Source organism: Hibiscus syriacus, unplaced genomic scaffold, assembly GCF_006381635.1.
Source record: "Hibiscus syriacus cultivar Baekdansim isolate YM2019G1 unplaced genomic scaffold, ASM638163v2 tig00110893_pilon, whole genome shotgun sequence".
Classification (NCBI taxonomy): domain Eukaryota; kingdom Viridiplantae; phylum Streptophyta; class Magnoliopsida; order Malvales; family Malvaceae; genus Hibiscus; species Hibiscus syriacus.
The window spans coordinates 2,454,297-2,468,889 of NW_024062901.1; the positions used below are offsets into that span (position 1 = coordinate 2,454,297).

At 37.1% G+C, this 14,593-nt stretch overlaps 2 protein-coding genes across 4 annotated transcripts in view; one reads left to right on the plus strand and one right to left on the minus strand.

Annotated features, from left to right (window-relative positions):
* Positions 1 to 7,447, plus strand: part of LOC120145542 (NPC intracellular cholesterol transporter 1-like) — a 40,114-nt gene extending 32,667 nt beyond the window's left edge. The window contains 9 exon segments of the mRNA XM_039159366.1: positions 42 to 107; positions 2,577 to 2,670; positions 3,078 to 3,114; positions 3,237 to 3,294; positions 3,470 to 3,584; positions 4,153 to 4,216; positions 6,411 to 6,477; positions 6,563 to 6,631; positions 7,204 to 7,447. Of these exon segments, the coding sequence (XP_039015297.1) occupies positions 42 to 107; positions 2,577 to 2,670; positions 3,078 to 3,114; positions 3,237 to 3,294; positions 3,470 to 3,584; positions 4,153 to 4,216; positions 6,411 to 6,477; positions 6,563 to 6,631; positions 7,204 to 7,248 (615 nt within the window). The 3' untranslated portion in view covers positions 7,249 to 7,447.
* A 263-nt stretch (positions 7,448 to 7,710) lies between these two features.
* LOC120145415 (protein NLP2-like) lies at positions 7,711 to 12,386 on the minus strand. Of its 3 annotated transcripts, none has more exons than XM_039159251.1 (5): positions 12,209 to 12,386; positions 10,766 to 11,673; positions 10,420 to 10,467; positions 9,308 to 10,325; positions 7,711 to 8,850 (listed from the first exon to the last, which is right to left on the minus strand). In XM_039159251.1, exons 2-5 carry the CDS (start codon positions 11,645 to 11,647, stop codon positions 7,982 to 7,984), a joined length of 2,817 nt encoding a protein of 938 aa, XP_039015182.1. In that variant the 5' UTR covers positions 11,648 to 11,673; positions 12,209 to 12,386; the 3' UTR covers positions 7,711 to 7,981. The 3 variants fall into 3 exon arrangements, with proteins under 3 accessions (XP_039015182.1, XP_039015181.1, XP_039015180.1); XM_039159250.1 differs by having other exon boundaries at positions 10,766 to 11,800; XM_039159249.1 differs by having other exon boundaries at positions 10,766 to 11,852.
* Positions 12,387 to 14,593: the final 2,207 nt, after the last annotated feature.

Sequence of the window (14,593 nt, forward strand, 5' to 3'; positions counted from 1 at the left end):
GTTAATCACACCACTTCACTTGATCTCATCATTTTCCTCAGGGTGACTATGTTAATGCTTTGCGAGCTGCAAGGGAGTTCAGCTCAAGAGTTTCTGATTCACTGAAGGTTTCAATTAGCTATGCTCTCAATTAATCTTTAACTTTGGCTTCCTTGATCTTAGATAAGCTTTAAAGTTTTCTTGTGTCAAGAGGTTGCATTAAGTTTGCTTTTCATTTCAGGGGATAAGAATGGAAATGCTGATGGCAGAAACACTTTTCCTTTTATTTCACCCCATTTTATGATCTTTGTCATTTTTTTATAAAAGAGGGAGGTCTCATTAAAAACCAGAAATTTATTCCAAAACAATAATCTCCAAATTACACAGACCCATGTAATGTCAGAAACAAACCTAAATCAGTAACACTATCCCAAAAAAAACCAGAAAAACAATACAATCAATGCCCAATCCCTAACTTTGCTAACTCGTCAGCCTCACAATTCACACATATCTCAAAACATGCCTCAAAATAACATTTCTGTCAACTACCATAGACATTATCTCCTTAACCAGCGACTCAAACATAGGGGAGCAAGACCCAGGATTACTAATCCATTCCAAGGCTTGAGCACAATCACTTTCCAAAATTAGTCGCCCTCTTGAACCCCAAGCAGACTTCACGAAGAAGGATAATCCTACTTTAATAGCCAACAACTCAGCCAGGATAGGCGGACCAAGTTCTACATTTTCTGAAAATATTCCCAACACTTTGCCCTCGGCATCCTGGATTAAACCCCCTATACCTCCTTTAGACCAAAACTTATCCATTGCACCATCAACATTGAAGAAACCTTGAGGGGGAGGTTTCCAAGACGGGAAAAGAGGGGGTCTTCTTATAACTCATCCAAGAATCTGCCAAGGAAGGATTCCCCACAAGACAATCAAAGGGAATACCGACGGAAGGAAATTTCGCCGAGAACCAAGCAGACAAGATGTATCTCACTAAGAAGAAAAGATGAATTGAATCTAGTTTCCCTTCTTTAAATACAATCTCATTTCTACATTTCCAAACCGACCATAAAATCACCCCTGGGACAAGGGACCAAATGATCGATCGGGGGACAAGATCCATCCAGGTGGACAATAGAACTGTCGGGTTTTCTGGAATAACAAATGATACATCCCAAAGCCACAGAAAATTAGTGCATAAACCCCAAACGACTCCACAAGAGACAAACAGATGGGAGATAGTTTCCGGAGATAAACCACAGAGAGGACGAAGGTTGTCCACGATCCCGGGAACGCCTCATTTGATCAACTCAACTTTAACTGCCACCTTCTGATGACATACCTTCCAGACGAATGTTTCCACTCGAGGAGGGGCAATCCCGAGCCACACAGATTTCTTCCAAGACGGATCAACTTCAACCCTTTCATTCAATAACCTGATACACAACTTAACAGAATAGACTCCGTCTCCAGACCCCTCCAAACGCAACAGTCTTCATTAGAAGACCCACCAGGATAATTGGAAAGTAACAGATTAAGTTCTAGCCACTGCTCCAACTCCCAATCTGCAAGATTCCTCCTCATTTGGATATCCCAACCCCAACCCGAGCAACTCTGACTTGTAAACTCTGCAATTTTCCCATTTTTATTAACCGAAAGAGAAAATAATCTTGGGAATCGAACTTTCAGAGAGGAATTGCCTAACCATACATCATGCCAGAAAAGGATGGCCTCTCTTTACCCACTTTTAAGGAGACTTGATCCCTAAAACAAGCTCCAAAGTCGTCACTTACCATGCAATTATTAACCACCCCTTTCCAAATCCAAGAGGCTTGAGATGGTAGTGGAATATCCACCAAGATAGCCCTCGAATCAACATTCATTTTACTACAAATCATCCTTTTCCACCACGAGTTTTTCTCACTTACAAACTTCCACGCCCATTAACCCAAAAGTGCTATATTCAGGTGGTTCAGATTTGTTATCCCTAATCCTCCCAAATTCTTAGGCTTGCAGACAGTGGACCAATTAATCCAATGTATCCTTCTCCTTTCATTTGAACCTCGCCATAGAAAATTTGCCTTAGTAAAGTTTAGCCTCCTCAAAACACAGGAAGGGATTCTGAACATTGACAAGAAATAGATCGGCGATGAACATAGGACTGAATTTACCAACACCACTTTTCCTGCTAAAGAGAGAGAGGCTGCTTTCCACCCTGACAGCTTCTTATAGAACCTCTGAATAACCGGATCCCAGAGTGAGGCTGAATTCTTAGTTATGAAGCCATGAATAGTGCTTGGTCTCTCTTTTTGAATGTCATGACAATATTCTTCTTGTTAATACCAAACTTGAGTGTATATTTTGTCTTCAGATTTGATATGGTATTGAAATAAAATAACCTGGTTAGTGGGCTTTAAGGGGAATGTGTATAAGGAAACAAGGCCTTCTATAATTCATTGATATGATCATAATTCTTTTCCGAAAAATATCTTCCTCATGCTGCTGGTCTTGTGTTTGACATTTTCACCATTTCTTATTGTTTTTTGAAACAATGTTTTTCCTAATTCCTGTTTACTTTGCTGGTGCAGATGCAAATCTTTCCCTATTCAGTCTTCTATATTTTCTTTGAGCAATATCTTGATATTTGGAGGATTGCTTTGACGAATATTGCTATTGCACTAGGTGGGTTTTCCAGCATGCCACATTGATTAATTTACATCCATCAAGCAAGTTGTATTTCAAACAACTGGTTTTCTGCTCTCTCTAGTGGCATCTATATTTTGTGCTTTCTTTTGTAAAAATCATTTTCAACTATTCAGAGACGGTTTATAGGAGTATTGGCATTTTGGAAAATGTTTTAACGTATGGAGTTTCTATCATCTTTCACATCATTATTCTCTAAAGAGATTTGATTTTATCCCTCATTTTATGAGATGCTTTGTTCTTTAACTTTGGCTGCTATGATTACCTTTTCTTCGTGCCTTTATTTTTTACCATGTTTCCTGAAGTAGATGTACGAGTTGGCATGCATTCCTTATTAAATGAATCTCTATGTAAAAGTTCATTGAGTGCGTTTTCTTAAATCACAGGTGCTATTTTTATTGTCTGTCTGGTCATCACATCCAGGTTCAAATTCTTTCTCTGGTCCTTTTTGCAGACTTTTTATCTGCGTGCTTAATCTCCTTTTACCCATTTGTTTTGGAATTCTGTCAACTTTAGTATGTTTCTCTTTGGTTTGGAAAATGCAGTTTGTGGATTTCCGCCATCATTGTACTGGTATTGGTGATGATTGTTGTAGATCTCATGGTATATCTTCTGCCTTGACATTTACGATAGTGTGTCTGATTTTCAGCCTTTTTTATTTCTCCACCTTTTTTATTGAAAATATAATAAAGCTTATGTAACTTTTTTTTTTGTGTCCTTTTTCTTAATTATATTTTCGCCTAAAAGAAAGAAAGTTATCCTCTCTCTAATTTTGCAGGGTGTAATGGCAATTCTGGGTATTCAGCTCAACGCAGTTTCAGTCGTGAACCTTATCATGTCAATAGGGATTGCCGTTGAATTCTGTGTCCATATAGCAAATGCTTTCTTGGTCAGTATTCAATCTTTACTCGGTTTTGTTTAGTCTGAGATGAGTAGGTAATGGAACTGGGTTACTTGTATCATACATGGCTGTGGGAAATAATGTTAAAGTTAAAGAAAACAAGAACCTTTCTCTTGTTTGGATAAACTATTAAAAGAAGGGAAGAGTAAAGGGAGTTGAGTGTCCCTTTCTTTCCCTCAAGACAATTTTTATTTACCCCAATTTGGGGGAAGGCTGGGAAAGAAAATTGATTTTTTTAAGATGTGATATACCTTTTTTATCCCCTTAATTTTTTACGTAAGCTATTTATAGAAAGGGTATAATTGAAGAAAAGTCTTTTATAATTGTTTATCCAAGCATAATAGTAATGTTTCTGTAGATTTATTTGTGGTACAAAGAAGAAAGGAATTTGTATATTGCCTAATTGTGACATTAACCTCCAATTGAACTCTAGTTCTCCAGGAAAATGGTGCTGTATACTGTAGTAAGGCAAATATTATATTAACAAAGGAACTGCACATTGACTTGTTATCTTTTAAAATTATTGATTTCATAATTCTATATTTCCTTTAAACAGGTATGTAATGGGAGTAGGGATCAAAGAATGAAGGAGGCTCTTAGTACCATTGGAGCATCTGTATTCAGGTTTACTGTTCTTCCATTGTCCCAATTTTGGTGTGGTATCTATGATAGCTGTCGGAAGACTATATAAACATTGTATACAATCTAAATAATTCTTGACTTGAATCTTTCTAATCGGGCATTATTGGGGAAATGGGTGTGGAAGTTCGCAAATGAAAAGGAATCCATATGGAAAAGAGTGTTATGTAGTAAGCAAAATATTAGTAGTAATACTGTCTATTAGTAAGGTCATTTCTCCAAAATCTTCTTGGAATTTGAGAAGTATTGCTAATAATTTTTTGAAGAATGATTCGGCGGGTGAGTGTCTTAGATCATTTTCGAAGTTGCAAGTAGGCAATGGTAAGTCCATATCTTTTTGGACTGATCCATGGGTGGATGAGGTTCCTTTAAAAATTCTTTTCCCTAGAATTTTTGCACTCTCTACTAACAAATGGGGTAAGGTTACTGATTTTGGAAGCTTTCAGTTGAATGGTTGGCAGTGGAACATTATTACTAGGAGGAATTTGTCTGATTGGGAATTGGAACAATGGTTGGATTTGATGATGAAATTAAAGGAAATAAAACTCACTGATTCGGTTGAAGATTTTCTCTCTTGGTCTGCAAGTGGTGATGGGTTATTCTCAGTAAAATTGTACAAGAAAGCTCTTGGTAAGGAAGTTGGGGGTATTGATTTGTGGTCAAAAGGGGTGTGGTTGGGTTTGTCTCCGCCTCGTGTAGAAGCTTTCCTATGGCAGTTAGCTCAGCAGAAGTTGCAGTTAAAATGGAGTTAGGGAAAAGAGGAATGTCCTTAGAAGAAGATATTCTATGTCCTTTCTGCAAGGAACATGAGGAATCTGTGCAACACTTGTTCATTTCGTGTTTTGTAGTTTGGGAACTATGGAATAAACTGGCAAGCTTCTGGGACTTGTCTATTGTGCTACCACAGGACCCTCCTTCCTTACTTAATTCGTGGGGGAGTTTGAGGTTGAATTCATTGATTTGGAAGTTTATCCCGGGAGTCATTTTTTGGTCTATTTGGAAAGCAAGGAATGCGATTGTGTTTGAAGGTTTAAACCTTGATAGGCTGTCTCTCTTTTTCCTTGTGAGATTTAGGTTATCTAAATGGTTCCTAGCCAAGTATCCTAAATTCCCTATTCAGGAAGATCTGCTAATTGGGGATCCATCACTTGCTGATGGTATTTCTGTTCCTAAACCTAAGGATCATTCTGTTATTGGTTGGCTTCCTCCACCTGTTGATTTCTTAAAGATGAATGTTGATGGAGCTGTGAGGTTAAATGACTCGATTGGAGGTATTGGAGGCATTTTAAGGGACTGGAATTGTTGCACTCTTTTGACTTTTTCAGAGAATATTGGTCAAGGTCCCCCACCAGTTGCAGAGTTAAAGGCTATTAAAAGAGGCATCGAAATTTTTCTAGCTTCAAGTTGGTCTGCTGCCAGTAGATTGGTTGTTGAGAGTGATTGTAAGTCAGCAGTGGAGTGGATTCACACCCCGTCTTTGGCACCAGTTTTCATGTTGCCTCTTGTTAAAGAAAATTTGTTGATCCTTTCTGAAAAGGTGGTTTTAATTAGGTTAATTCCAAGGTCTTGTAATGGGGAGGCAGATAGTTTAGCAAAGCAGGGGATCAGTTGATTGTTTGTTTTAGTTATAGTTTATTTTTCTATGGCTGTAGGTTTTTGAAGTAGCTGAAGTTGTTAAGTCTAATGTAAAATCATCTGCTGTATTGTTAAGTCTTATGTAATTCCGGTTTGGTAATAAAATGAGGCACTCTTTTCCTCCCTCCACTACTTGATCCTTTCTGTTAGGAAAGGGTCAACTATGAGGGAGGTTTTTAACGAGGCTTCCTATTCCTATCAAAAAAAAAAAAATAATTCTTGTTTATGAATCTAACTGTTCTTTATGGAACTGTTTTATTGAAATTTATCTCTCATGATCAGCTGAGGAACAATCTCAATTTATCTCAAGGGTTTGGGAAAAGGGTGGGGAACTGGGGATTGAAGGACGGAAGGGGGGATTATCTTAATTTATTAAAAACAAAATTCCCCCACCCCGTACACCGTGAAAATGATATAGAGTTATCTAGAAGGGATTATCTCTTCTTTTTTTTTTTACTATAATGCTCGGTAAAAAGCACCAGTAAGCTGGTGTTCAGTTGCTGAAAAGTGTAATTGATCGTCTCCATTTCACTTCTTTTGGCAGTGGAATAACCCTCACGAAGCTTGTAGGAGTGGTTGTGCTTTTCTTCTCAAGATCAGAACTTTTTGTGGTCTCTAACCATTCCCTTCTATCATTCAATTATCTCTTTTTCCTGGTTGATAGAATACATGTACAGCAACTTTTTTTCCCTGCAGGTATATTACTTTCAGATGTACTTAGCATTGGTTCTTATCGGTTTCTTGCACGGGCTTGTGTTTTTACCTGTAAGTTTAACGGAACCCTTGCAACTCTTTGACTCCATTATCTTTGCTGGCTGTGTTTCTAACTGGTTTTTATGCCAAGGCTGTGTTTGGTTTCGATGTTTCCTTCTATTTATTTGTTTCCCCCCCCCCCCCATCCAAAAGTTGATAGAAAGTGATACTAAATAGTATCAAAGCAAATAGCACCTCTCTAAAATGTGACCGCCGAAGATAATTGTACCGAAAGTAAACCGTAGAATTCTGAAATAGAATACCCGTCTTATATTTAATCCTCAACATTATGGGTATATATACAAGTATAGAGGTCCTATAACCTATAATATGTAAAGTAATATCTTACATTAACTATGTAATATCCTACACTAAACACAATATATATATATATATATATATATTAAACATAAGATTTAGCCTACAAATTTGGTATGCATGGAAACGAAAACTTTATAAGAATCATTACTGGATACTGTTGATGTGTTGCATTCAACTGTTTATCTGCTTGTGCTTTAGTATTTGTTAGTAAATAGTTGTATATTGATAGATATTTGTACATCTAATGCTCATTTGATTTGCAGGTGGTGCTGAGTTTGATGGGTCCTCCCGCAAGAAATATTGTTTAGAGATATAACCTTGGAATTGACTAGCAGAGTTTGCGGAGGACCCCTCATTTCTGCAAAAATTAGTTATAAAGTCCTCGAACATTTATTTTTCCATCCCTTTTACCACAACGATACACACACAACGTGTTGGTTAAATTATGTAATCGGTCCTTGTACTATGTACACGTTGTGTATTTCATCCCGGTACCTGAATTTGTAAGACATGGCTTCCGTTTTATGAGATGGATGAATTAAAACTTTGCCACATCATTCTTTTAGTCTCGTAATACTTTGTACTCTATAAACTAATTAAAACTAATTACAAATTAAATAACGAACTCGGTTTGTATAATCATTTTTAAATTATTTGAATACTGTAATTCGGATCATTCAGTTTTTTTTGGGATCTTAATCCCCCTTCTCAAAAGCAAGTGATAAGAGAGATGGTATGTGCGAAATTCGTGCATTTAGGCATACTCAAACTTCTTGTAATGAGAAATTGCATTAAACTAGTTCAACGAGGCATAACAGTGCATATGATAAAAATAACCACCACAATCCTCGGTCAACGTTATTGACTTAACCTAATTTACATGCTCTTATTGCAGTCTATAAAATTCATATATCCTCATTAACTAATGGGACTGCATAACTGTTTGTCACAAATGATATGAGAGAGATCCTAAACAAATTACTACGACCATTCAAATTACTTCCACCGGATCCTTGAAGGGAGCTAACGATGACCCTGGTGTTATAATGGCGCACTGCTACCGAATGAACTTCCAAGATTCGGATGAGAAGCTTGATGAAGGGAGATTTTAATGGTGTGGCTTTGAAAAGATTTGTGTATGTCTATACACTCCTCAAGGTCAGCATCGCATGTCAAAAGAACCCATTCGCTGTCATCATCCAGGTACTTTAGGTCCATTCTGCTCACATCTTCGATACTAAATCGCTTCACAATCTCTTGTTGCAATTCTGTAAACCCCCAACTCGGTTGCAATCTGAACCGTATATTAACTTCTCCGAATGTTGCTTTTACTCTAAAGGCACCCCTGGCTCGAAAGTTCTGGCCACCGCTTTTCGGCAAGGGTGGCAGAGTCTCGAAGGTTGGAAGTTCGTTGAATGTTATATGGCTTTGGGATCTTGCAAGCAGCTTAGTCTCCTCTTGATTTAACGAGTGCAATTCAACATGACTGTGAGCTCTCTTCATTACTCCGCCAGGGTCTTCCACCATCAACCCATCTGCATTACATAAGGCATCAGTACTCGTATTATGCTGTTTTGCTTCCGTGGAGAGACAGGTAGTTGAACCAGAGCTCTGGCTACACGAAGAATGTGGAGACTTCGGAGCAGCGGCTCCTTGTAGTGGTTCAGATGGCTTTAAACGGTTACTGATCTTGAATGACGAAGAAGGGCCATTGCCAGAAAGATTTGGCGAGCTAAGTTCTGGGAAGCTCGAATAGAATGACCCAATTTGAATGGCACCCTCAGCACCCTGGACTGAATCGATGACGAGTTGTAGTTTCTTCAAAGAGTGACCTACCTTCTTAATTTTCCGAGAAGGCCATCGAGTGATCCCATGTTGCCTGCATATCCTTTTCAAAGTAGTAGGACACACTGCAATGGAATGAACTATGTTAAGCAACTTTCATTGAGACAAACTGAACAAACTGCTAATGCACGGATGACAAAGGCATTTGTATGTATCACTCGAAAATGAGGTATGGTAACAGAAATGTCGTAGTTAGAATGCAAAGGAACAAACCAGTCCAATAACATCATAAAGGCAATACGCCTCCCATTGTTCTACAGACACTTCGTCTTTGAAACTATCATTTCGGTATATCAATAAAGAACTAGAGTGTTTGAACTTATATACCACCTTTATCGATATATACTAGGCTAAAGCAATATATATCTTCAAGAGATACATTGCTGCTGCTATGCTTCTGCTTAAATAGTGATATTTACGAGGAAAACTTACTTGAGCTATATGATTATTTGAAAAACTATGGTTACTTTGATCATTAAGTAACAATGAGTGGTGTCTAGTTCTAATGAAATATTTTCCTACCACCAATACTCTTAGCAGCATCTTTAAGACTCCCAGCAAAGTACTGCCGAAGAACCTCCAAGCTGATTGTCTTCTCCATCTTGGTTCGTCTCTTCTCGCCAGCTCTTTTATTGGCTGAAATGTAATGACCGCCGGAAGAAACGGAGTCACCACCATCTCCCTCAACGCTGGCTTTGGTTTCAGCGTTTTGATCAAGCTGCTGGAAATCCGAAAGTATCTGCTTATTGTGCAAGTCTAGTTTAGTGTCTTCCCAATGGGTTGTCACCTTGAACTCTTCTTTCGGTTCTTCCTTTTGATACTCCCACGAGACAGAAACGCCTTTACCCTTCTGTTGGGCCTCCATCATGTGAGCAATCCATGACGACTCTTCCAGAGAGTTCCCTTTCAGAGAAGAAACCTTAAATTGAATAATTTCTTTGTCTGATCTCCCGTCTAACACAGCAACTTCTTTAACTGGCAGTATCACTTCTTCCTCGAGATCCTTGTCCACGACTACATGCAAACTCTGGCAAGCCTGCTGCATAAAACTGGACAACGAGTTCAGCATCTGCTTTTGTGCTTTACTGTCAAGGCAATCTTTCGGCAAGAATAACTCCAAAACAAATTCGACCGATCGAGTAAAAATGCTTTGTAGCGGGATAGCTACAGCGCCGCGTAATCCGAACATCCTAGCATGGTGAGAGAGAGGGTAATTTGTCTTACTGAAGACCGTTATATCAGTTGCAAAGCATTGTTTGTTCGTCGTGAATGCTCTGCCAACTACACCTTGGCCTCTGAACAGGTGGTGCTCCGAGCACGCCTCAAGGAAATCCGAAAAATCTTTATCAGCAACGAAGCAAGCAGCATCCACAGTGGAGACACAATGATAAAAGTTCTCGTCAGAGTGTCTGCATCCGTTTTTACCTTGACTGAGGCATGGAGCCCATGTCAGAGCCAAAGGAAGTTTATATGCCTTGCAGACAGATCTTAGAACCTCCGCTAGCTCGGTCAATGCAGCTTGGTACAACTCGTTGCATGCCTGCAAATGTTGACAACATTCTTTGGTCTCGGAAACAAATGATAAAATTACAAATCATTGGAAACTATATAGGTTTAAGATACCATTCATTTACCTCAACATTAGGAGGAGTGAAGTTGGGAGAGCTCCTTAGATCGACAGCCTGCAAAAAGATTTAATTTATTTCGAGTCGAATATGACTAAAGAACAAGCAACCATAGAGAGATGAATCGTGTTATAAACATATTCCTGACCACTGGATCTTCTGAAAGGTTTTTTTCCCTTAATTTATTTCAATTTTCTTTTCTAAAATGAAAAGTCGTTCTAATAAGGCATAAAACAAAGTTATAATTATTGAAGTGGAGAAAAGTGACACGAACTAGGGACAGTTGGTGCATTAAACTACGGGAGAGCTTCAGGTGATATTGATAAGCAAAGAACATGAAAAAGAACAGTTAGACCTCAAGAGCTTTGCAGACATGCTCAAGCTCGGGACGGTAATTGATCTTTTGAGTAGTCGTGACGAGCTCAACAACACCCAAGCAAGTTCCCGTGGCTCCTTCGAAAACAGGAAGAGCGAGAGATCCCCCAACATTGTACTCCTGAGCAAAACTAATACGGGGATATTCATCTCTTCTGAAGAAACGAACATCGGGTGTCCACTCGGGCAACTTCCCCAAAAATACACGGCCAGGCAACCCGACTGATTCCTTTGAATCCTCCTCGGCTGGGAAGTTATATGATTTGGAGACATCTCTAAAGATTTCAAGACTCTTGCAATTAGTATTAAGAGAATATGGCTGGCCTTCGGTTGTAAGAACATGTTTGCCTTCTCTTTTTATAGGCACCCAGATTTGGATAAGGACATCCCTATCTTTTGTAGATTCCTTCAAATATCCAACAGCCTGCATTAACCTCTCTTTCACAGATGAAGAAGAACCGGATCCCGTGCTCGGCCCTATCCACCATCTACTGCCTAACTCAGTGCCTTGAACTATAAAACTTCCAGGTTGTGACAATGATGAAGCGCTTCCATCAGCCGTCCCATTCAGTGATTGACTTCCAGAAAGGTCCTCAATTGTCATATAACAACGGGGAGAAACTGGCGTTTCCGTCTCTCCGTGATACATTTGATGTGAGCTTACACTAAAAGGAACCGTATCAAACTCATCAAGACCATTCGAAGTCGAAGGACCAGGTTGCATATAGTTTAAACCATCATTAGTCTCCAACCAACATCCTTCAAACAAGAGTTCATCCATAAAATCCAAATCCATGGCAGCATCCAAATACGTAGAATTCGGTGTGTACCCGTCGGGACCAGCATCGCCATTGCCTTCCATGTCGACAAATTCGATTCTAACAGAGCCTATATGTATATTAGATTCGAATCGTAAACAAGATCATGACCCGAAACACAAAAGCAGAGTAAAGATGAAAAACAAAAAGAGGAATTTCCAGGAAAGGTTCCTTTCGCCGGTATCGAAAATCCCAATCTGTCCGAGGTGCAGAAACATCGTCAGCAAAAAGTTTGTTTGGATTCATGAACTGCGATCAGAAATGCATTTCAGAAGGAAGAAACCTTCCATAGTTTTTCATCCACAGTTAATCAAAAACTAAAAATACTATATCTACACACACACACACACACACACACATATATATATATAATCCTCAATTGTATTTCCAACTTTTAAACCACTCAAAACTTCAGTTGACTATAAACAATTGATCCCCACATGTCAAACATCAGCTTTCATATGCAAAATAATCACAATCATCGTGCTATGAATTTGTACTTTCAATAAGTCTAAACTTCCCCTCAAAACCCCCATTTTTGCATACAAATTCCAAACCAAACTGTTAATTAAAAAGGGTGAAAGAATGAAAGGAAAGGGACTCACTTTAGGAAGAATCTATGAGGAAAAAACCCAGATTGGTACTTTGGGTCTCTTTGTCTGTGTACTGAAAAAAGACTTTGAGTGAAGCAAAATAAAAATCTAGAACAAACATGTGTCCCTGTTCAATGAAACTTCCTTTTGTTTTCCTTCTTACAAAAGGCGAAAATAGCGCAAGTTGCATCAAAGTAATCAGTTTTTTCTGGTCTCTTTGTGTGCTCGTTCTTATAAAACAACACTCTCAAGCCGTGCGCGTGTGGGATCTTCTCCATGTACAAAACTTTAACACCCCACGTTAAATTTTCTCATTTTTCTAACACGCCATAAAGAGCAAGGGTCTTAAAGGTAACAGAACAAAAGACAAAACAGAGATGGAAAAGAAAAACATAAAAAAATCTGGGTTCTTTGTTGTTTTTCATACATCGGTGTGATTAGGCTGAATTTAACATTATAAATGTTTTTGGGTTTTTTGAAATTTTGGGGTTATGTTGGTTCTTCTTTAGCCTGCTGAGATTCCCTGTGATTCGTATATATCCAATATTGGTTTTGTACTGTTTTGCTGTTTAATCCAAAAGGTTATGTTTTGCTGTAATGGTTTTAACATTATAAAATATTTTTTAATAATATTAATAACTAGACTTAAACTTTTAAATCGAATTATTCCTTTTAAAAATTTAGAATATTAAATTTTAAATGTATGAAGAATACAAAGACTAGAGTATATTTTAATCTTTATTTATTTATTATTATTATTATTGGTAAATACCTTTACTTTATTAATAATTTATATTATTTATGATAAATTATTTCAAAATTAATATGATAAATAAGTTTCTGTATTTATATTTATGTAATCAAATGAGGCATGAATGTGATATTTAAAAAAAATTAATAATCTCTCAAAAAATATTTTTTTTTTATAATTTTAGGGTGAGTACAAGATAATATATATTCAAAGCCTCTTAATTGTTTGATAATTAACGCTCGTGTATACGTGATGTTAAACTCGAAACTTCAAGGGATGACAATAATTCTTTAATCACGGATATTGCTTAATTGTGCTACATGGCAACATAATAATTCAATTTTAAATTTATTAAAACTATAATTAATATTATTATAAAAAATTAACTTTTTCATGATTTTATATAATATTTAAATAGAAAACTAAAATAATCATAGTTATAATTTAATCAAATAATCTAAATATAAAATCTCTATCACTCCACCAATAATCATCTGTTAAATAATTTACATAAAATACACATAATTTATTTTTAGAGAATTTTTATGGATAGAAATATAATAATATATTTTTTGGTAATTTAGACACATAATATTAAAAGGGTTAAGGGGTTTTTTTTTTCTTTTCATATATGCGGAGGATGGTTAATTAATAAGTGGCTCTCAAGATCTCGGGAAGCCATAGGCATAGCCACGACCTCTTATATGCCTCTCGAGGCGCCGCATACACTGTATTAATATAATTAATAATTAATTTCTAATTAAGAGCTGCAATTAAGAATACGAGATGATGATGATTAGAACTTTAAATAAGATGAGACAGATTACGAGTTACTCGAGATTGATTCGATCAAGATTTGATAAATATTCGGATCGAATGGACTCGACTCGAGTTCTTAACGAGTCGAAACGAACTATTGATATTCAACTCGAAAAGCTCGTGAGCAGCTTGAAAATATAATATATTAAGATTTATTTTTTTAAAAATAAATTATTAATAATATTAACATTTATGTATTGATTTTTTTAAATATAAAGTAAGATTTTCATGTATTTAAGGTTCAGGTTCGAGTTTGAGTTTGAGGCTTCAATCGATTTAAGTTTAAGAATTTTTTTCATTTCGAGCCTTTTCGAGCTGCTCACGAGCTTCAGTTTAATTCGAGTTTAAAAATTTTAAACTCGTGAGTTTTCAAGTCGAACTCAATAATACTCGAGCTGAATTTTACTCGTTTAAAAGGGATAAGGGGTTTTTTTTCTTTTCATATATGCGGAGGATGGTTAATTAATAAGTGGCTCTCAAGATCTCGGGAAGCCGTAGCCATAGGCATAGCCACGACCTCTTATATGCCCCTCGAGGCGCCGCATACACTGTGTTAGCCACATATTAATATAATTAATAATTAATTTCTAATTAAGAGCTGCAATTAAGAATAGGAGATGATGATGATTAGAGTTTTAAATAAGACGAGACAGATCGCGAGTTATTCGAGATTAACTCGATCAAGACTCGATAAATATTCGATCGAATGGACTCGACTCGAGTTCTTAACGAGCCGAAACGAGCTATTGATATTCAACTCGAAAAGCTCGTGAGCAGCTCGAAAATATAATATATTAAGATTTTATTTTTTAAAAAATAAATTATTA

Bases quoted from the DNA above. Each gene is read 5' to 3' on its own strand.
- LOC120145415 (XM_039159251.1), bottom strand. From the start codon at position 11,647: ATGGAAGGCAATGGCGATGCTGGTCCCGACGGGTACACACCGAATTCT. The intron at 10,326-10,419 runs GTAAATGAATGG...CAACATTTGCAG, and splicing joins TCACTCCTCCTAATGTTGAG to GCATGCAACGAGTTGTACCA. The intron at 8,851-9,307 runs GTAGGAAAATAT...ATTCCATTGCAG, and splicing joins TGCTGCTAAGAGTATTGGTG to TGTGTCCTACTACTTTGAAA.